The 23993-nt window shown below is 41.6% G+C and overlaps 1 protein-coding gene across 1 annotated transcript in view; it reads left to right on the forward strand.

Moving 5' to 3' along the window:
- Nucleotides 1–1525: 1525 nt before the first annotated feature.
- Nucleotides 1526–23993, forward strand: part of snx4 (sorting nexin 4) — a 73726-nt gene continuing 51258 nt past the window's right edge. Inside the window, exons 1-2 of the mRNA XM_068035166.1 lie at nt 1526–1689; nt 7866–7990. Coding sequence (XP_067891267.1) covers nt 1552–1689; nt 7866–7990 — 263 coding nt within the window. The 5' untranslated portion in view covers nt 1526–1551. The remainder of the gene's footprint in view (nt 1690–7865; nt 7991–23993) is intronic.

Below are 23993 nucleotides of genomic sequence, written 5' to 3' on the forward strand. Positions count from 1 at the left end.
AATGATAGGAGTTGCATGCATGCCAACCTAGAGAACCAGCAAGTGCTGACCAATAGCTTAATAATAGCTGACACAGTGCCAGAAAAAGGTTGTGAATATATGCCATAAATGAAGATGAGAGGCTGGACTGAAAGTCCAGTGGGACTTGGGTAGAACCGTATTTAAGTAATTGATATACAAAATATCACACACATCCCCTTTTGTTCACTTCCCCACCATCCCTTTCCCACCCCCTTCGCTTGCTTAAAACCTAATTCTTTTCTAACCTTTGCCAGTTCTGATGAAAGGTCACAGACCTGAAACGTTAACTCTGCTTCTCTCTCCACAGATGCTGCCTGACCTGCTGAGTACTTCCAGCACTTTCTGTTTTTATTTCAGATTTCCAGCATCTGCAGTATTTTGCTTTTATTATATACAAAACATTTGGCTACCTTTATAGTAACAGAAACTTCCTAAACTACACAAAGTGCATTTTGCAGAATTGGTGAATTTAGAAATTACTGAAGGGAGATGTGAATATTGAATGCTGAAGAATTTATTTTGTCAGAATTTGAGGGGATGCCTACTCGAAGGAGTGTTGTCACTTTTATTTGGTACATTGTCTGGCACTTTGGAGGCTGTCATAATTCTGCCTTGCATCTCCTGGAAAGGTTATTGATATTTTAAAAATAAAAGTAGTTTCAATAAAAATAAATAGGTTAACATGGTTAAAATAATGTTGACTGACACGGCAAATGCTCGTCCCTGTCATCACCACTGCAATTTCAGGTCTATATTACTCTTTGGATCCTGTCAAAAAGCTCTATTTCCTTGTCCCCAACATCAAAATTATTCTACATTTTAATATTTGTTAAAAAGTAAAATGCACAAAATGGGGGGTTTCCAGGAACGAGGATAGGGAGCTGAATTTTGTACTCTCGGGTGAACCTGACTGATTGCTTTCAGTTTGAGGTATTAATGTTCGTCCCCTGGATATTGACCACTCCAATACAACAGGTGCATGCTTTCTGCCTGGTTACTGCATGATAACAAAGGGACTTCAACCATATAAGCGTAAAGAAACTTAAAACAGAACAGAACCAGGCGCTGCGATCCATACCCAAAGAAGCCAAAAAAGGGCATCACAAGTCACAGTAGTAGACAGTAGTAAACTTCTAAATATGGGAATTTCAGTGTAATTTGTTAAATTAATTCACACCCATCACCACTTCTATCCCCCTCTTTACATTTCCAAACAATTCCACAAGTTCCTTACCTCAAAAAAGTGGCTGCAGCTAGTCTTGAAGAAACTAAGCCTTCATGTATAAGTCAGGCACGGCCCCAGAAAATTTACAGGGCTACGGGGAAAAAGCAGGGAAGGGGGGCTAATTGCACAGCTCTTTCAAAGAGCCGGCAGAGACACGATGGGCCGAATGGCCTCCTTCTGTGCTGTATGATTTCGTGTTGAATGATGTGGACTGTGACTTTAAGTGCTGAGAGTTGCGGAGGGTGCACTGCGCCTTTAAATGCTGGCTGGGCGGGGCGGGGCGGCTGCGCAGTGTTGGCTAGTGGATGATGGCAGATCAGGTCGAGGTGGATGAGGACGAGCTGTTGGTGGGAAATAATCCGGGGTTCCAGGCTGAGCCCGGATCTGACCCTGAAACCGAAGCCGGCCCCAACATAAGCGACAACTCGGGCAACAAAAGCACGGTACAAACCAGGGCGACGGTGGCGGGTGAGGGGAGTAGCCCGGCCTCAGGCCCGGGCTCCCGGAGATTGGGTACTGGGGAGTTGGTAATCGGTGTCCCGCTGACTAGTGGGCCGCAGCCTCGCCCCAGACGGCGGAGTAGGCTTCTGGAGAGCTGGCCGGCTCTGTCTCGACTCCCAGGAATGGTTGCCGGAGCCTGGGAGTGGCGTTCACCAGAGAGTTGCAGGGCAATTCATACTGAGCTGATCACTAGTTTAAGTCCCCTCGATCAATGTCCAAAAGTGCAGCAATCTATTAAAATTTCTCTGTATAAAGTGTTTTTACGCTGTTTATATCCTTTAATAGGAAACCGTGCGCTTGATCGTGTGATCCAAGCAGCAACTAATTGACGCAAAGTGATTTATTTGGATTGCACAAGTGCTTGCAATCATTCTTCAGTGCTCGCACTCTGAATTTCTCTGCTGTGCACTTGCCCTTGGAACCTAGTCCTGAAATATCCCACTTTTAAGGGTGCATTTAGACTTTTTCAGACAGGCGGGCCCCAGTTTTTACATTGGAACAAAAAAAAACAATTCTAGAAACATTCAGGCCAGTAAGCATCTGTGGTGAGAATAAATTTGTTCGTGTTTCAGGTGTGGACTCTTACATTGCCTGGCTTATTTTTTTAAATCAGCAGTCCGAGAGAGTGCACTGTATATGTTTCTACGCAGCTGCACACACCTTTTTTCCAGTAGTTTTAAGTTCCGTTTTAAATGTTGATTATGGGTGATAACTTGTATACTGCCTGTACACTTAAATTGATAGGTTTATGAAGTGTCCAGGAGTTAGTTTGGATACTATGGATTTTTATTATAACTCGTGTTGTGAAGTGGAACCTGCTTTGCATTGTTACTAACGTTGCAATATAATGCATATTTGCATTTGGAAGTGGACTAGACAGTGTTGGAGCAATAATCAAATAGCTGTGTGTGCATGCTTGTTTCTGAGTTTGTATTTGAGAGTTCATCGGTGGTTGCTGGAGGTTTCCTGAAGACTGGACACGTTGGTAACAAGTCATGAATGGTACTTGCTGATGCTCTGTATGGGCAAACTGTATCTACTGGGACTGGAAAAGATGCTGGCTTTGGTATTTGGAGGCACTAGTTATATTTATTACTGTGCTGCTGGCAAAACTCATTTTAAGTTGGGCCTTGGCACTTCTGAAGGTAGCAGTGTTCAATGATTAGATTGAGGCTGATTTTATTAGCAGTGCTGGTCAAGTATCATGGTGTGGTGGCAAATGGAATTCCTGAGTGCCAGAGGGTACATTTTCTGGTGATGGCTTTGCTAAAGCAGATTGGATGGAGGAAGGAGCTGCTGAGGGTTAAAGACTGATAAGCATTTGGAGTTAGGAATGACGGTTGTCAATTGAAGCAATGTTGTACACTCACTATCTGTGTAACATGGAAATATAATGCTTTGAAATTGACCAAACATTTAGTGGACTTGTTCCTCCTTTGTCCAAAGTACCAAAATTTCCCAGGCTTCTTAAATTAAAACATTCCTAAACTGAAGACCAAACTTTGAGTTAAGTAAGTAGGGAGGCAAGAAGCAACCTGGGATTGGAGAGAAAGTAAGTGCTGAAATCTTGTGTGTAGGAGAAGCAACAGTCATGGGTTAAAGCTGTTGAGGGGTAGCCTGGAATTGGCTAGGGAGTGATGGCAAAAGGAGAGATTTAAGAAGATAGGAGTGGGACAGTTGAGATAATCTCCATTGTGAGGAAAATGGGTGAAGTTGGATAGATGAATGTGGGACTGAAAAAGCTGAGATGGGAGGTTACAAATGGAACAGGGTATCCTTTGAAGAAATGGGGCTGGAGGGGAGTGGTATTTGAATGCAGCCTTAAGGAAACATTTTTACAAATGTTTTTTTTTTAAACAAACTGTGGAGCAGATCTCTAGTGTCAACAGTAAGGCCTCTTACTGTGGGAGTGAATGGTTCAATAGTGCTGCAGTTGGATGCAATAAAGACTAATGTAATTCCCATGAGAGCAACTTCATAGCATTTTAACATTGGCATTCCTGTAGGAAATGTTTGCAAAGCAGTTTGTGTGTGCCCTATAAGAATTTTAATATAAAATATTTGTTCTTTCCTTGCCTCTATTTGCAGTGTTGAAGGTGGAGCATATTAGAGCAATTGTTCAACCTATGCTTGAGCACTCAAATTAATTTCCGATGAGTTATTTTAAGTTTATTCTAACCCAAAACTTTGGGTACCCACAAACCCCCGAAGTTTACCCCTTGGCAATCTATAATACAATAAAATTTTGCATCTGCATGTATTTTGCACTTTCACGCATGTGTTGAAAAATTGCTGAAATAAACTTTTCAGTTATTACACTGCTGGTTTTGGGAGATTAAAAAAAATTACTTAGCTGGTACTGCAGATACAATCTAATGCTTCAGGCACCTCTACTTCAAAATTACTTCCTATAATTATTTAACTGCATTTAAAAAAAGTCTATCCATCTATCTGAAATGTGCCTGCACATTCTGGTCAAATTTTGTAGATTAGATTTAGATTAGAGATACAGCACTGAAACAGGCCCTTCGGCCCACCGAGTCTGTGCCGAACATCAACCACCCATTTATACTAATCCTACACTAATCCCATATTCCTACCATATCCCCACCTGTTCCTATATTTCCCTACCACCTACCTATACTAGTGACAATTTATAATGGCCAATTTACCTATCAACCTGCAAGTCTTTTGGCTAGTATCCTTTAGCTCTACTTTCGATAGAGGATCTGGATCGGCGCAGGCTTGGAGGGCCGCAGGGCCTGTTCCTGTGCTGTAATTTTCTTTCTTCTACTTCACCTGGCGACTGTTTGTTTGGTCTTGATTTTTAATGTACAATGGCACTGGAGGTTTCTAAAGTTTAAGGAATACTTGTACATAGTTACTACCGAATGGTGCTAAGGAATGAAAACGCATAGACTAAAGTTACCCTTTTTTGTTTCCCCCCCCCCCCCCCCCCCCCCCCAACCCCTAGACAAGATCTAGTTTTTCTCCTATCTCTCCTCATGTACTCCAAGCTCATCTTGTCCATGAAACCCACCTCCTACTCCCTTGATCCAATTACCACAACTGCTGACCACACAACTTCCCTTCCTGGTTCCCATGTTAGCTGATATATTTTTTTTTATTCATTCATGGGATGTGGGCGTCACTGGCTGTGCCAGCATTTATTGCCCTTGAGAAGGCGGTGGTGAGCTGCCTTCTTGAACCGCTGTAGTCCATTTGGGGTAGGTAGACCCACAGTGCTGTTAGGAAGGGAGTTCCAGGATTTTGACCTAGCGACAGTGAAGGAACAGCGATATAGTTCCAAGTCAGGATGGTGTGTGACTTGGGGGGTGGGGGGGGGAAACTTGCAGGTAGTGGTGTTCCCATGTATTTTCTGCCCTTGTCCTTCTAGTTGGTAGAGGTCACGGGTTTGGAAGGTGCTGTCTAAGGAGCCTTGGTGCATTGCTGTAGTGCATCTTGTAGATGGTACACACTGCTGCTACTGTGCGTCAGTGGTGAAGGGAGTGAATGTTTGTAGATTGGGTGCCAATCAAGCGGGCTGCTTTGTCCTGGATGGTGTCGAACTTCTTGAGTGTTGTTGGAGCTGCACCCATCCAGGCAAGTGGAGAGTATTCCATCACACACTTGACTTGTGCCTTGTAGATGGTGGACAGGCTTTGGGGAGTCAGGAGGTGAGTTACTCGCCTCAGGATTCCTAGCCTCTGACCTGCTCTTGTAGCCATGGTATTTATATGGCTACTCCAGTTCAGTTTCTGGTCAATGGTAGCCCCTAGGATGTTGTTAGTGGGGGATTCAGCAATGGTAATGCCATTGAATGTCAAGGGGAGATGGTTAGGTTCTCTCTTGTTGGAGATGGTCATTGCCCGGCACTTGTGTGGCGTGAATGTTATTTGCCACTTATCAGCCCAAGCCTGGATATTGTCCAGGTCTTGCTGCATTTCTACATGGACTGCTTATTGACCGACTGATATTGTTGAATGTTCCCTCTCTTTTTAAAATCTGCTGTCATAAGAACATAAGAAATAGGAGCAGGAGTAGGCCATTCAGCCTCAAGCCTGCCCTGCCATTCATTAAGATCATGGCTGATCTGTCCCAGTCCTGAACTTCTCTTTCGGGCCTGCTGTGCCTAACCCTCGACTCCCTGAGATTGCAAAAATCTATCTAGCCTCCACAACACTCTTGAGGAAGAGAATTCCAGAGAGTCATCACCCCCTCAAAAGAAAACAACCCTTGACCAACTATCCTTGCAAATTACTACTCAATCTCCAACTTCCCTTTCCTCTCAAGTCCTTGAACATATCGCCTCTCAAATCTGTTCCATCTTTCCCTGAACTCCATTTGAATCCCTCCAATCAGGTTTCTGCCCCATGCCACACTACCAAATCAGCTCTTATCAAATTCACAAATGGTGTTCTATGTGATTGTGACAAAGGTAAACTATTCCTCAATGTTGTTCTTGACCTGTCTGCAGCCTTTGATAATTGACTATACCATTCTCCTTCAGTGCTTCACTACTGTTGTCCAGTTGGGTGGAACTGTGGTTGCCTGGTTCCATTCTTATTTAATCATAGCTAGTGAATTGTTTACAGCAGCTTCTCTTCCCTCTGCTGCACCATTACCTCCAGTGTCTAAATGGTCCCCTCCTATTACTCATCTGTATGCTGTTCCTCAGCAGCAGCATCTAACAGCACAGTGGTAGTTTTTGTGAATGCTGATAAAACCGTTCTACCTCACCACAACCTCTTAACTCCTTCACTGTTGCTAAATTGAGACTTCTGATCTGATGTCCTTACTGGTTGAGCAGACATTTCCTCCAGTTAAATATTAGGAAGATTAAAGCCATTGTGGTCAGTCCTTGCTCCAAACACAATTCCCTAGTGACCAACTCCATCCTTCGCCCCGGGAACTGTAAGGCTGAACTAATCTGTTGGCAGCCTTGATCTATTTGATCCTGAGATGAGGTTCTGACCAGTATCTGCACCATCACTAAGACTGCCTATTTCCACCTTTGAAACATCAGACTTCACCCCTACCTTGGCTGATCTGCCACTGAAACCCTCATTCATGGCTCTGTTACCTCTAGACTTCACTATTCCAATGCACTCATGGTTGGCCTCTTGCATTGTATCCCCTGTAAACTTAAAAAAAAAATTAGTTCTTGATATGTGCATCACTGGCGAAGTCAGCATTTATTGCCCATCCCTAATTGCCTTTGAGGAGGTAGTGGTGGTGAGTTGCTTTCTTGAACCGCTGCAATCTATATTTTGTAGGTACACCCACAGTGCTGTTGGGAGGGAGTTCCAGGATTTTGACCTAGTGACAGTGAAGGAACAGCAATATAATTCCAAGTCAGGAAGGTGTGACTTGGAAGGGGGACTTGCAGGTGGTGATCCCATACATCTGCTCTTGTCGTTCTGGTGGTAGAGGTTGCAGGTTTGGAATGTGTTGAAGGAGCTTTGGCGAGTTGCTGCAGTGCATCTTGTAGATGGTGCATGCTGCTGCCACTGTGCATTGGTGGTGGAGGGGGTAAATATTTAAGGTGGTGGGTGAGGTGCTGATCAAGGTCTTGAAGTTAAACCTGAGGTCATCCAACACTCTGCTGCCTGTCTTTACTCGCACCAAGTCCCATTTGTCTATTAGCCCCATGCTCGCTGACCTACATTGGCTCCCGGTCAAAAATGTGTTGATTATAAAATTCTCATCCTTGTTTTCAAATTCCTCCATGGCCTCTCCCCTCCCTATTTCTAATCTCTTCCAGCCCCACAACTTCAAGATAGCTGTGCTCATCTAATTCTGGATACTTGAGCATCCCCAATTCTAAATCTTTCACCAATGATAGCCATGTCTTCAGCTGCCTAGGCCTTAAGCTCTGGAATTCTCTCCCTAAACCATCTACCTCTCTAGCTCTCTCTTCCTTTTAAGACACTCTTTAAGACCTACCTCTTTCACCATGCTTTTGGCTGTCTGCTCTAATTTCACCTTGTGGTTTGATGTCTAATTTTGCTTTATAATGCTGCTTTGAAGTGCCTTGGGACTTTTTATTATGTTAATGCACTATATAAATAAGTTGTTAATGGTATATTTTAACCTGCATTTTTTTGTAAATGTAAAGATAATGGAAGACACTAGCAGCTTATTGAAGAAAATAGAGATCAGTGTGTCAGAAGCAGAAAAACGAACTGGAAAAAATGCAGTGAACATGCAGGAAATTTATACAGTGTACCTCATTGAAACAAGGTATGTACAATTAAGTTATAAGAAATGAAGTTTAGCTCTGCTTTACAGTAGTTTTGTGGTCTGTTTACATGTTCTTAGATGAATACATGAATTACAAAATTTGAGTTTAGATTCCACAAGTTGTCATTTTAACAAGTCTTTTTGGCTTGACGGCAGCACCCTGTTGGTAGCGAACGCCACACGTTGCCACTGCATAGCAGCAGTGTGAAACCCCTAGCTTCACCTGTTGCTCAAAAGACATCTTGCCTATCTCTCAAATGAGTAAAGTGATATGAATTTCAATGCCAGTCTGATGCTCGGTATATAGGCTGTATGTGGCGGATTGTATCAAACATGTCCCTTCTGTTTGCAATGGGGAAGGTACAGGCAGTACCCAACCAGCCCATGCTTGCAAAACTTAAAACCATGTCCAACATCGGATGTGATTCCGCGATTGGACAACATTTGCTAAATAATCCTCAGTGTGCCACGAATTACGCTGACAACCAATTTAAGATTGTCAGTCAGGCTCGCAGTGTGGTGCGTTTGTGTATACTGGAAGCTACTTACATTAATACACAGGGCCTTGTTCTTTGCAGACAGAAAGAACATGTACAAACATTGTGCATGTTTCAACTAAACAAAATAAGTGACAGCCATTTGCTGGTCAATTCCTCAGGGCAATGCCTTAACCAATCAGTCAAGCTGCCTGGTTTAAATTTCAAACAAAGTTTGGCAGTTAACTGTCAGTCACTGTAAACTGATGCATTCTCTATGAAAACGCCTCTACCAATCAGCACTCCCTTCTAAGTATAAAGTTGTTTTCCATTGTGGATTGTCCTGATGTGTGCAAGACTAAAAGCTTTGACATGTCTCTATTTTCAGCAATACTCAAGTTAATGATTGCCTCAACTTTTATTAGTTATGAGGGTACAGTCGTGGTGACTTCTTTATGGGATTAAACTAAGGTGTCATTAGAGCTTGATATTGTAAGTGCCATCCTGTAATGTTAACCCAATGTTCATCCAGGTTTTAAAATCACAATTGACATCAGCATTTATCTAGAAAAAGCAGCAGGAATGGAAAATTAATCATGAGTGAAATTGTTTACAGTGCTGCACTAGATGATTCATACTTTATAGGTAGAAAATTACTGGTGTTCCAGTGCCCAAATACTTTTTGTTTTGGGGACCTTTCTACTTTTGTGTAAATTCTGGGGTTGGAAAAAATGGAGCAAGCCACCAGCATTCGAAATGTCAACATATTAGTTATATTCTAGCTAGTGCTAACCCTCTTTGTGAACTGTTTGTGTTTTCTTAATGCACTGAGCATTCCAGTCTGCATTTTATTCCTGGTTAATACATTCATATTCCTGTTTTAATGTGCCTTAAACTTGAACTTTTGTGGTACTATGCAACTAGGTTTATTTTATGTAATGCTAGTATGTTATTGGAAATAAAAACAGAAAGTGCTGGAAAAACTCAGCAGGTCTGGCAGCATCTGTGGAGAGAGAAGTAGAGTTAATGTTTCAGGTCAGTGACCCTTCAGAACTGGCAGATATTAAGAAATGTACAAGATTTTAAGCAAGTAAAGTGGGGGTGGGGCATGAGATAACAAGAGAAGGTATTGATAAAACAAGGTTACAGAATAGCTGACCAGAAGGTCATGGAGCAAAGGCAAACAGTATGTTAGTGGTGTGCTGAAAGATAAAAGCATTAGTACAGATAGGATGTTAATGGACTGAAAACTGAACAGCCACAAGCACAAACATGGAAAAAAATTAAGTAGGCACAGTGGAAATAAACTGAACAAACTAAAATAAAATAAACATTTAAAAAAAAACTAACTAAAGATAAAAGTAAAATGGGGGGACCCATCATGCTCTGAAATTATTGAACTCCATGTTCAGTCTGGCAGGCTGTAGCATGCTTAATCGGTAAATGAGATGCTGTTCCTCGAGCTTGCTTTGATGTTCACTGGAACACTGCAGCAATCCCAGGACAGAGATGTGAGCAGGGGGGTGTGTTGAAATGGCCAGCAACCAGAAGCTCGGTCATGCTTTTGGACTGAGCGGAGGTGCTCTGCAGTCTCCTTTTGGTCTCCCCAATGTAGAGATGTTATTGGAAAAACTGACCCAGTTTAATACTGGGCCATAAGCTTTATTGCACACTTAAATCATTTCAAACTATTCTTGTTGCTACTCTTATGTAACTTAATCTGATTGTATTGCTGGTTGCTAAAATACCTGTACTGCACATGTACAAATTTTCTATGCCTACATTTCAATATTATTGAAATCCTAATGACACCACTAACAGATTATCTAATGAGATGTTTCTCCTAGTATATAAATAGTCACGATAGACTTCACATAACCTCGAACTGGTAGTAGCTTACATGTTTGCTGGCTGTAGGTTGGGAATAGTGCATTTGGCCTAAAGAAGGAAAAAAGAAACCTAGTTGGTGTGAAATGTTTACTGTGCAACCTGTTTTTTTTAAAAAAATGAGCTTTGTATTGGCCCGGTGCTGGGAGCTAAGTGAATGCAAGCTGGAATCTTGATTGTGTTCATTTGAGACAGTACATAAAACACTGTTGGCACAGTTTGTTTGCTGAAGGGAGATGCACAGAAAGTAATCATTTATTTTTTTGGAATAAAAATTTGAACATGCTGTTGGGTATGTGAAAGAAGGTTTCACTGTTGCCCTACACTTCCAGAATCACTATAGTCTGTAGGCATTGACCTCCTTTCTTTAAATTCTGGTCAACATATACCAAAATGATTTTTATCCATTTGAGTAGGAAAACGGGCAGTTGAGTTCAAATTTATTTTGCAGGGGGCAGGGTAATGAATCTGAAACATTTGGAGTCTTGCTCGTTCTCCTGCCATTTATCTTGCTCGATAGAGAACACTACATGCAGCAATGTTTACCAGGTTGGTGGTCCTGCTTGCATCCCAGGTATCCTACACTGGGATAAAGAGGAGTAGGAAGAATTGGCTCATAACTAGTTGCACCACTTTTCATCTGAATCAAAATTATTTTCTTTTTCATGTACAAACACTATTGACTTGAGTAGCAAAGTAGTTAATTTTTTTTATTTAGAGATGCAGCACTGAAACAGGCCCTTTGGCCCACTGAGTCTGTGCCGACCAACAACCACCCATTTATACTAATCCTACATTAACCCCATATTCTCTACCACATCCCCACCATTCTCCTACCACCTACCTACACTAGGAGCAATTTACAATGGCCAATTTACCTATCAACCTGCAAGTCTTTGGCTGTGGGAGGAAACCGGAGTACCCGGCGGAAACCCACGCAGACATGGGGAGAACTTGCAAATTCAGCAAGGCAATACCCAGAACTGAACCCAGGTCACGAGTTGAGGCTGCGGTGCGTCCTCGGTCATTTTGTGGAGGTAACTTGCAGTAGGAATAAAAGCAAGAATAGTCGTGATCATCTGGTTGAAGCTGAGACTGGGCATTACTATCAGATTATTATTGTACTATTATCAAATGTACTATTGGAAAATGCATTGGATACTCCAATAATTGGTGTGTCATTGGCCTAATCCTAAACTGCATTAGACCGTTGTAATAGGATGCAGTTGACATTCAGAATTCTGCTCTTGTGTCATGATTGTTTATTAAACCTTGTGATTAGATTATAGCATTATTGCTCCTTTTTAAGTACATTGGATGTATTGTAGATGTTTTTATGTTCATAATTTTCAATTTGAAGAAGTTTGCCAAACAAATTGGGTTCATGAATAAGTTTTTAAATATGAATTTTGTGGCAAGTTAATAAACTTCCTTTGTGAATCTATTTTGGCATTTAGCAATAAATAACTGCTAATTCACATGCAAAGTCTGTTAAAATTCTGAGGTAGGTGGGATTAGTTCAAGATGGATGGTTCCAGCACAGATGAAGTATAATTCAGTGTCCTCATGGGGTTAACCAGTGCTGTGGGGCAGGGTTGAAACTAATTTAGCAAGGGGTGGAAACCCAGATGAAACATTTAAGAGAAAAAATGTGCGCAGAGGACTGGGGAGACAAATAGCATAATGGGCTGGACCAGATGGGGCAAATGCCAGGCACTCTTGGAGGGGGTGGGGGGGGTGGTTGCTGATTTGGAGTGCATATCTGCAAAGGCACATGGCATAGTAAGTAAGGTTGGTGAGGTGCAAGCACGTCACCAAGTGGGACAGTGATACAATGGCAATAACCGACCTGACTCAAAGAAGGGGAGGATTTGGAACTTGCTACTCCTGCTTATAATATTCAGGAAAAATGAACTGGCTATGGTGGCAGTATTGATCAAATAAACTATTATGGCACTGAAAAGGATTAAGGTCAGATTCTATTTGGTTAAAATTAAGGAACAATGGAGGAGCTACTATATTATGGGATGTATAATATAGACCACCAGATAGTAGGAAGGAAATGGAGAAGCAAATTACAGAAAGTTGCAAGAACTACAGAGCAATGATGAAGAATTTCAATTATCCTAATATAGGCTGGAATAGTAACAGTCTCAAGGGCAGAGGGGAGAGGAGTTTTTGAAGTGTTCTTTCTTGATCAGTGTTTCCAGCCCAACAAGGAAGCACAGTGCTGGATCTAGTTCTGGGAATGGTGGGGCATGTCGTGCATGTTTCAGTGGGGGAGCATTTGGGGAATAGTGATCGTGTCCAGTTCAGCTTAGTTATGGAAAAGGATAAGGAGCTATCAAGTAAAAATACTTAACTGGAGAAGGACTAATGTCAGTGAACCAGAAGGGGATCTAGCGCATGTGGATTGGAATCAGAAATTGGTAGGCAAACAGTAGTTGAACAATGGGGGGCCTCCAAAAAAAAAAAAAGTTAGTTTGGGTATAGAGTAAACTCATCTCTTGAAGGGGAACGAAAGTGCATCCTGGAGCTCCCTGGATCTCTAAAGATAGAAGTTAAAAAGAGACAGTAAAAGGAGGCTTATGATGAATATAAGGTTCATAATACATTGGTTCTCTAATCTGAGTATAGAAAGTATAGAGGATATCTAAAAAGGGCAAAGAATATGATCAGATTAGCTGCCAACATAAAGGGGAACCCCAAAATATTTTTATAAGCATAAATATTCAAAGGTTGGGGTTGATTAGGGACCAAAAAGGAAATCATCTTGTGGAGGTGGAGGGCATGGCTCAAGTACTATTTAGAGATGCAGCACAGAAACAGGCCCTTTGGCCCACCGAGTCTGTGCCGACCAACAGCCACCCATTTATACTAACCCTACAGTAATCCCATATTCCCTATCACCTCCCTACACTAGGGGCAATTTACAACGGCCAATTTACCTATCAACCTGCAAGTCTTTTGGATGTGGGAGGAAACCGGAGCACCCGGCGAAAACCCACGCAGACACAGGGAGAACTTGCAAACTCCGCACAGGCAGTACCCAGAATCGAACCCGGGTCTCTGGAGCTGTGAGGCTGCGGTGCTAACCACTGCCCAACTGTGCCGCCCATGGGTACTTTACATCTTTCTTCACTAGAAAGGGGGATGTTGCTAATGTGGTAAGGAGGAAGTAGCAATATTGGATTGGATTTAAAAATAGGAGATGCTTGAAATTTAGCACTATAAAGCTGAAAAGTTATCCAGTCTGGGTGGGTTGAATGCTAGATTGAGAAACAAGGGTGGAAATTTGTGGAGGCGCTCTCCACGGTTTTCCAATCCTCCTTGGATCTGGGGGAAGTGCCAGAGGACTGGAGAATTGTAAATGGTACCCCAGTCCAAAAGAGATGAACCAGTCGAATGGTGGTGGTGGGGTAAACACTAAAGACATTAATTGGGGACAAAAATAGTTTTGAATTTGCAACATCATGGGCTAATAAATGAAGTAAGCACAGATATGTCGCAGGCAAATAGTGTTTGATGAATTTCATTGTGTTCTTTGAAGTAATGGAAAAGGTTGTGTGTATGGACTTTCAAAAGCCATTTGACATGTAAGCAAAATTGCCATGGATTTAAAGGGATAATGGCAGCATGGATACAAAATTGGGTAAAAAGATTGAAAGCAGAGAGTAGTGGTGAACGATTGTCTTTCGGATTGGAGAGAAGTATACACTGTTTGCCAGGGGTTGGTATTCTGACCATTGCTCTTTTGATGTAGTAATGACCTTGACCTTAGTGTACAGGCATAATTTCAAAGTTTGCAGATGATACAAAACTTGAATGCAGTAAACATTGAAAAGGTTAATGGACTTCAGGAGGACATAAACAAAGTGGTGAAATTGGCAGACATATGGCTGATTAAATTTAATGCAGAGAAGTGTGAAGTGATACATTTTGATAAAACTAATGAGCATAGGCAATATAAATAAATGGCACCACTTTGAAGGGGTGCAGGAACAGAGACCTGGGTGTATGTGCACACATTTTTAAAGGTGGCAGTACAAGTTGAGGGTTTAAAAAAAAAATCCTTGGCTTTATTGAGAGGCATAGAGTATAAAAGCAAGAAAGTTATGTTAAACCTGCACTGGTTAATCCTCAGCTGGAGTATTGCATTCAGTTCTGGGGACCATGCTTTAGAAAGGATGTCGAGGCCTTGGTGAGGATGAAGAGATTTACTAGTGGTACCAGAGAAGAAGACTTCAGTTGTGTGGACTGAGAAACTGGGAAAGTTTTCCCTGGAGCAAAAAGGTTAAGAGGACACTTCATAGAAGTGCTTTAATTATAAGTAATGGTTTTAATGGAGTAAATCAGAAGAAATATTTCCAGTGGCTGAAGGGTCAGTAACCAGAGGACACGATCAATGTGATTTGGCAAAAGAAAGAGATGACATCAGGAAATTTTTTCCAGTGTGTAAATTTTTGTGATTTGAAATGCATGGTCTGAAAGGCTGGTGGAAGCAGATTCAGTAGTAATCTTCAAAGAGTTGGATAAATACTAGAAAGGGGGTTTGAAAAAAAAAACAGGGCTATGGGGAGAGATGGGCTGCATGGCTTCCTGCTTTGCTATATGGTTCTACAATACAGCTTGCTCTGTCTTTATCCATTTTTAATTCTATTTACTATATATTCCTGCTGTGCCTTCAGTATGTTTATGCAAGGAAATGTCTTGACCGTTTGAATGTAGAGATATAAATAGATACAGCTAAGAATAGCTAGAATGAGGCACTTGTGTGAAACAATGAAGAATATTTTGCTTTGAAAACCAAGAAAATTAGAGGGAAGAATATACTTCTACTGAAATTACATTTTATATTTGAATCTTTCTCAATATGCATCTAAGTCAGTAACCCTTGATTTATGCGAAGAGAAAATATTGGGCTTTAAATTTGGGTAATGTGCTTCTGATTAATGGGACACTTTTTTTTTTTTCCCCCCCTAAAATCTGCAAAACATTAGAATTCTAAATATGATGGAATAGGGAGAAAAAAAAACCTGAAATAGCTTTTTAAAAATTGGGGCAGACCTTTCAGCTAAAGGGTTAATTGGGGACTCATTTTAAAAAGTAGCTCATTTCCTATTAAATGCTAAATCTTGCTAGTTTGTTTTTTTTAAGAACAGTTCTTTCCTTATCCCTACCTCTTGAGGCTATTGCTGGGTTGTCCTGTTTGCTGTATCATTTACAATTGCATGATCCAATAAAAGGGAAATTCTCAAAATAAAAGCAATGCAGTAATCCTGTAAAATAAGTAGATGTGGCAAATGAATGGCTGAAACCTTGCTGATGGTCTTAGAAATTTAATTGAATCCATATGTTTTTCTGTAAGCACTAAAATGGCTTTAGGATCCTGCTGTTTGTTGCACATAAATTGGGCCAGTGTCTTGTATCATTTTTACTTGAGTATTTTTGTTTAACTGTTCATACTCAGCACTTGGTTTTGCTTGTGTCCACTTGCAGTAAACTGAGCATCAAAGAATTGTACTAGTAATGTTGTTGAAATTGAATTGAGGGGATTTTCTATGATAATGCATATCCTGCATAAAAGTAAATAATTCTAAATTCTCCATAAGGTAACTAAATGGTGCATGAGTGATTCACAAGTGCATGTTATATTTGTGATCGGGTGGGAGGGCAAGGTGATCAGGGAGGTGGTATTAAATAATTTATTAAACAAGTTTTTTGTTCTGTTTAAAATATTGGCAATTGTTTTCTAGGAATAACATAGGTTTTAAAGGAAATGAAAATACAACTTGCAGTTTTGGGCTTTACATACTCAGTGGCCAGTGTCAAATTCATGAGACATTGGTTATTGCTAGTAACATTTGTTAAAATTCTGTGGTGCTGTATAATGTGCAGACTGCGCTCTCCTGCCAGGATGGTGTATGTAAAGCTGGCTGCTTCGAGTGCATGTTACAGAAAATCCTGTGCTACAAACCAAGTTTTTTTTTTTTTGATGCTCTGTGCATTTAATATTGGGAGTTTTTGTAGGTTCAAGAAATAAAAAAAAAAAAGTATGGTAATTAACTGGCATTGAACAATGCTTTTGAAGAATGGCATTTACCTGCTTGTGGAGTGCGTAAAGCCAGAAATACACAGGATATTGTTGAGTTAGGATCTTGATTCACTGAAGAATGCAGCAACTGATGGCTTTTGGCAATAATGCACTCAATCTTTTGTTCCTCATATTTCACTACCTTGGCATCTTGGTCTTGTTTGTACACACATGACTCAACATGTCTTGGCACAATATACATTAACAAATTGCTCTGTTTTAATATATGTATTATGAATGGTGTCAATGTGATTTGTAGCAAAACTTTCCTTCCCCTTGTTCACTTTTGGTATTGTTCATGTGCCCCTTAACCAACTGCTACTCTTTATAGTTGGAGCAGATATACTGGCAACTGCAAGCTAAGTAGGAATTTGAGTCCAGGCTCCCGTGGGCCCAGCATAACGGCAATTTGAGCACGAATGAATAATTCTCCCAAAGTCCCTCACAGTAGCTGTCATGAGCTCCTGTAGACTGGAGTGTAGTCCTGATTTGTACAGATCATGGTAGTGGAATCAAACCACTCCCAAGATTCCAGTGTTTCTCTCAGAATTTGCATGACTAAATAAACAAGCTCTCAAGTCTGAATCCCTAACTGTTGCAACAGGATTAAGTGTCATGCTGAATTTCTACTTAGCAGGTGCGAAACCTTGGGTAATCAACACCACTTCTTTGCTCATGGATTGATACATCATCTCCCTCAGTAATTCTCTTTTGCAGAGGATGTTATTGTGCTATTATACAGAGATGGTGTGTTCTGTGCCATGCTATGCAATATGGGAGGCATGGGCAGGGCTTTCTAGGTTTATGCCAAATCTTTGTTTTAGCAGTCAAAAACTGCTGCCCTGCTCTCCATAACTTATTCTGCTTATGAACTCCCCCTTTAAAAGATACCTTAATTACTCCTGTAGCACTTCATTGCATGCTCAACAATTCGTTATATTGCTGCTAACCCCTCTCCTCATTGTAATGAGTTTATAATGTTTGTGACTTCCGAACCAGAAGAAAGTTTTCCTTTGCTTTGGCTATCAAAACTCTTCATAAAATTATGAAGGGGTTAAAATTAAAACCCTCTGTCTTTCAGTCTTCTCTGCTGCAGTCCCTGCAGCTCAAGTCTTCTCATGACGACTATAGTTTCTCATTTCTTGATATTATCCTAGTGAATCTATGCTGTATGTACTTGAAACTTTCTATAATGGTCACTCAAAACTGCACACTCTTAACTGTGGCTTAACCATCACCTTGTACAAAGTTATTAATGTTTGTGTGCATCGCATGGTAAAAGCTTAGGAGTTGTCTGCATGTAATATTGCAGACATTATTGAGAGGCTTCCAATTCAAGAAATTCTTTAAGTAGCTTTCTGTGCTTATACCAACATGGAATAGCACCAAGATCTCTATGGTTGTTCAGGACTGACTTGGAAGCTTTAATTATCACATAACTAATACTCTATGGCAGTAATCTTGCTGATTTTCTACAACTTATTGTCTTCCTTACATCCTTCTAGGCCCTGGAGATTTTTGGGAACAGAATTCATCAGTTCAGTTATTTCGTGCCACATCGGATAAACTTTGCTTTTTAGGGATTGCTCTGTGCATGCTCTGCATCATCAGGAGATGCTCAATGGTCATAATTGCAGAAGTAAAAGATAAAGTTAGTTATCAATAGTGCCTTTCTAAAATTGGCTTCTGCTGAGAATGATATTAAAAATAAAACCTTAAGCTCCTCCACCACAAACTTAAATTTTAGGTCAGGTGTAATTGTTACACCAAGATTTGGTGAACTATGAAGTTTACTAATATAGGCACAATCTCTTCTTGGGACTGCCTTTACTTGTCCATTGCCAGCCCATTCCAATTATCCTTTAAAGATGGGCATGGTCATCTCTGACAGCTATATCAAACTTTAATGTGTGAGGGGAAGAACTGTTGGAATCAAAATTTCCTCTCCCCTACAGCATTCAACAGCAAAATTGATGGACTGCAGAGAGACACTAAAAAAAAAAATGCTTAGAGCAGGTAGAATCGGGTATAATTTGGCAAAAAAAATCTGTACCTTTTGAGTGTTCTGTACTGCTTGAGAATTAATTGTGCCTATTATTTGGTTTATGCCCAGTCCCACAACTCATCGAAGTGGAATGACGAGCAGGAGAGCAGCGATCGTGAGAGTGAGCTTGAAACTGAATGTGGCGATTGAGGCAGCGGTCACAGGAGGGAGTGGGGAAGAGGAGCTGTGATCACAGGAAGCAGCGTATTCTAGGGATATTGGGGGTGGTGGAGGCAGCCATTTGAGGGGTGAGGAGCCTTGCCTTTGTAAGGGGCGAGGGCTTGTCCTGGTACCCAAAAGTGCCTGGAGAGTCATATTTCTTGTTCAAACAAGCGATCTTTATTACGAGCGTGCAAGGAGAAGTCCTAATCACAAATTGATTGTACTAGTAGAATATCTACAATGAGCAGTCAATTTATACAGTTAAGGTTTACTTGACTGACTATTTAATTGCATCATCTTCCCACTCTGTAAGGGGAGACTGGTGTAAAACTTAGGCCCATGAAGCTTGAGACAAGGTTGTCTGAGACCAGAACATCACATGAAGAATCTAATTGAGGTAGACAAGGTCAGGGGCAAGACACATAATTTCATGGATAATCTAATCGGGTTCAATTCACTTCTTTTTGTCAACATGAGCAGTGCCATTTGAGACTGCAACTGCATTTGCATATGTACCAGTACTGCAGCCATGACCATTTTGGGCAAACAATCGATATTGGCACACAAATTGCATAAACTTGAATGTTCAAAATCCTTTGTATTAAAGCTGGTATTGATTTACTGGCTGTGGGGAGAAAAATTTGGCGAATTAGCAAGGTGAAAGGTTTCTGTAACATAAAAGCAAGATACTGTGGATGCTGAAAATCTGAAATAAGAACAAAGTGCTGGAAATACTCAGCAGGTCTGGCAGCATCTGTGGAGAGGGGCAGTTAACATTTCAGGTCTGTGACCTTTCATCAGAACAAAGATTTCAGTATTTGAAATTTTTATGCAATAATGTCACTTGGCATTGTTTTGAGTAAATTGAGTAGTGTTAAGGAAATAAATGTGCCATATAATGCACAAATATCATAAATTCCAGTTGGCTGTACATTATTTGCTTTGCAGTTTAGTTAATAGCAAGGTTGTCATTGAGTTTATTTGCTCTTCAGACTGCAAGCCAAAATGAAACGCCTGTCTTTTTATTTTAATTGCTAAGCTTTTTTTATAGTTCTAATCTCCAGGCCTTCTCATTCCTAGATCAATGTATGTTGCATTCTAAGTGACTAGATCACTCAAACTTTAAGAACAAAGAAGAAATCTGTTGCTTCTAGAGTAATATGTATTTTAAAGTTGCACTTTGATTTTATAAAGGGGAATTTTTTTCATTGGATGTGGGCATCACTGGCAGGCCAGTATTGCTCATCCCTAATTGCCCTTGAGGTGAGTGGCTTGCTAGACCATTTCAGAGGGCAGTTGAGTCAACCACATTGCTATGGGCCTGGAGTCCCATGAAGGCCAGACGAGGTAAAGACGGTAAATTTCCTTCCCTAAAGGACATTAATGAACCAGATGGTTTTTAACGACAATCTGATAGTCTCAGTAACGGTGCCATGAAACTAGCTTTCAATTCCACATTTTTAATTGATTAATTGAATTCAAATTCTACTAGCTGCTGTGGTAGAATTTGAACCAGTGTCTCCAAGGTTATGAAGGGTATTCGATGCAGGCAATTGAACCAAATTCAAATACCATAGGATGAAAAGTTTAAAAATTTGTAAATTGAGAGGAATTGAATCAAAGAAATTGTAGTAATTGAGGTCATTCAGACCATTGCTGTTATGCTAGTTCTTTAATTGGGTCTGTCTACTCTGATTCCATTTCCCTGCTCTTTCACAATAACTTTTTATTTTCAAATATTTGATATCATTTTCATCTAAAGTAATTTTTAATCTCACTAGCTACATGTGGAAGGCAGTACATGTTCTAATGACCCTTTTGTATAGGAGGGAATAAATTCTTCTACTTTCTCCCCCTCCGCCCCGCCCCCCCCCCCCCCCCCCCTTCATTCATAGGATCATAGGAAATAGGAGTAGGCTGTTCGGCCCACTGGGCCTGCTCCACCATTTAAACAGATCGCTGATCATCTACCTCTGCCATTTTTCTGCACCATCCCCATATCCCTTAATGTTAGTCAGAAATAGATAGATTTCTGAATACTGAGCATTCTCAACAATTTGAGCTTCCACAGCTCTCATGGGGTAGAGAATTCCACAGATTCACCACCCTGAGTAAAGAAATTCTTCCTCATCTGCCTTAAAGGGCCTGCCCTTATTCTGAGACTGTGTCCCTTTTTTGGTCTAGACTCACCAGCTAGAGGAAACATCCTATCCACATCCACCCTGTCATGCCTTAAAAGAATTAAGTTTCAATGAGATCACCCCTCATTCTTCGAAACTCTGGAGAATACAGGCCCAGTTTCCCCAATCTCTCCTCATTAGACCATCCCGGGGATTAGTCTAGTGAACCTCTGCATTCCCTCTAAGGCAAGTATATCCTTCCTTTAGATAAGAGACCAAAACAGTACGCAATACTCCAGGTGCTGTCTCACCAAGATTCTATACAATTTCAGCAAGACTTCTTTACACCTGTAATCAAAACCCCTTGTGACTAAGGCCAACAATCCATTTGCCTTCCTAATTGCTTGCTGCACTTGCATACTAGCTTTTTAGAGACTCTGAGCAAGGACACCCAGGTCTCTTTGGACATCAACACCTCCCAACCCCTCTCTCCATTTAAGAAATACTCTGCCTTTCTACCAAAGTGGACCACTTCACACTTATTCACATTATATTCTATCTGCCATGTTCTTGCCCATTCACTTAGACTGTCCAAATCCCCTTGCATCCTCCTCTCAACTTTCATTCCTTCTTAGTTTTCTGTTATCTGCGAATTTGGAAATATTACTATTGGTCCTTGTATCCAAATCATTTATACAAATTGTAAACTGCTGTGGCCCAAGCACTGATCCTTGCAGTACCCCACTAGTAACAGTCTGCCATCCTGAGAATGACCCATTTATTCCTCCTCTCTGCTTTCTGTCAACCAATTCTCAATCCACTGCAATATATTGCCCCCAATCCCATGTGCTCTAATTTTGTTTACTAACCTCCTGTGTGGAATGTTGTCAAAAGCCTTCTGAAAATCCAAATACCCCACAAATACTGGTTCTCCTTTATCTATGCTACAAGTAACATCCTCAAACTCTTGACAGGTTTGTTAAACATGATTTCCCTTTCACAAATCCATGTTGATTCTGCCAATCATATTTTCCAAGTGTCCAGTTATCTCATCCTTCTATAATAGATGCCAACATTTTCACTAGTACTGAGGTCAAACTAACAGGTCCGTACTTCTCTTTTCTCTCTCGCTCCCTTCTTAAATAGTGGAGTTACATTTGCTACTTTCCAGTCTGCAGGAGTTTTTCCAGAGTAAAAAGAATTTTGAAAGATAACCACCAATGCACGTGCTATTTTTATAGCCACCTTCAGTACTCTGGGATGTACCTCATCTGGTCCAGGGGATTTATCAACTTTCAATCCAATATAAATTTGCCTCTTGATACCAATTACTTTCAGTTGCTCATTTTTGCAAGTCCCTTGGTTCTTCAAGTCCTGATTCTGGCTGGAATTTTATGGATCCTTTCGGGAATGGGTTCAGAGGCAGTGGGGGAATGCAGTGTAAAATTGGGATGGAAGAAGTTGCACTGGAAGTCTGATGTCTGTTTTTGCATTTTCCTGATTCTGGCTGACATGGAGGGTGAATTTTGTGCATCGATGTGGCAGGAAGATAATTAAGGCAATTAACTGGCCAATTGAGAATTTTACAGGGGTTTTGAATTTTACTAATGGTGCACGGGAGCCACTGGGCTTCAGAGCCTTGCCTGGTAAGAGGAGGTAGTGAGCAAGCAGGTGCTCAGTGCTGGTTGTGGGGAAGAGAAATAAGGTACCAGCACTGCAGGAGCATGTGGCCAGGGTGTCTTTGGGGCACTGGTACTTGAGCAGAAGAAACGGGGGAGGGGGGGAAGAGGAGAAGGGAAGGGAGGCGGTCTGCTTGATTAGAAGGCCTTGCACATGAAGAGACCACAGCTTTGGGCCTCATTAATCCAGGCTTCAGGTCCCCTGTTGAAGTACAGCAACAGAGGGAGGGAGAGTTGGAGATTAGCACCCTCGGGGCCAACAGGAGGGCCTGTCCTGAGTTTGGACACAAGGCACAGAGGGGCATGTAAAGAGCCACCTGCGTGCAGAAGAAGCTACCCTAAAGTGTGACTACCCGACAACATGTCTGGGTCAGGTCGGGTCTCTTCTGGGTCCAGTATTCGGGCTCTGGTCAAGTCAGGCTGGACGTGGACAGTGCTGCCTTGCTCTGGAAAGTAATCTTCAAATAAACATTCAGGAGGGCAAGACAGGAACTTGCAGCCCGGACTCCACACTCTGCAGTAAAGTCTGGCTGCCCAACCAAAGCCGACTGTGTCTGGGTTGGGTCAAGCATTTAAAAGAAAAAAAAAAAAATTTAAAGGACTCTGGCCCAGGTCAAGCTTGGGTTGGCTGTTGTCAGGTTGGCTCTGCGTGGGGTTTTAATTTTATACCCAAGCCAGGCTTTAGGCTACCCTCCAGAGAGGGTGCAGATTTTGAGGGTCAATTAACTGCAGATGTCTGAGCTGCTGTGTCTCCGAAGATTGCACCTCTCCAGGGAGGCAGTCACTGATCTATATGCCATGCTGCAGGATGCACTGAGCCTCATGTGACTTTGTGGACACCTATGCCAGTGGCATTGAAGGTCACTGGCACTGAAGCTTTGCACCTCAAAATCTTTCCAGGATCCACTGGAGATATGTGTGGGATCTCAGAGGTGCATCAAGGTGGTGACCAATGCCCTTTTCAAGAGGGCTGGCAAGTGTTTATTTTGGTGCAGTGGTGCATAGTCAAGTTGAGAGCCATTGCTGGATTTTCCCAGATGCAGGGTGTGATCAACTGTGCACGTGGCTGTCAAGGCTTCACAGACCAGCCAGCGCCCTCAGTCAACAGGACTGCTTCCACTTGCTCAATGTACAACTGGTCTCTAATGCAGAAGAATCTATCAGACATGTGCATGGTTCCCTGGCAACAGCCACAATGTATACATACTTTTGGCAGACTCTGTTGCCAAAGATTTTCCAGCCTCCCTTTTTTTTTTCTTCCCCCACCCCATGTGCCTTCAGGGAAGGAGATGAGGGCTACCAACTGAGGACATGGCTATTAATGCCTTTTGAGGAGCTCACGTGAATGTGGTGGAGAGGTACAACACTTGCAACAGGGTAACCCAATCAACCATTGAGCAGGGCATTGGTCTCCTGATGTGATTCAGGTGCCTTGATCAATCTGGATGGAGCTCCAGCAGGTGGGGGGGGGGGTCTTTTTTTTTGTCGTGGTGGTCTGTTACATACTGCATAAGCTGGTGCTGAATCACACTGCTGCCACC

Source organism: Heterodontus francisci, chromosome 7 (genome assembly GCF_036365525.1).
Source record: "Heterodontus francisci isolate sHetFra1 chromosome 7, sHetFra1.hap1, whole genome shotgun sequence".
In the NCBI taxonomy this organism is placed as follows: Eukaryota; Metazoa; Chordata; class Chondrichthyes; order Heterodontiformes; family Heterodontidae; genus Heterodontus; species Heterodontus francisci.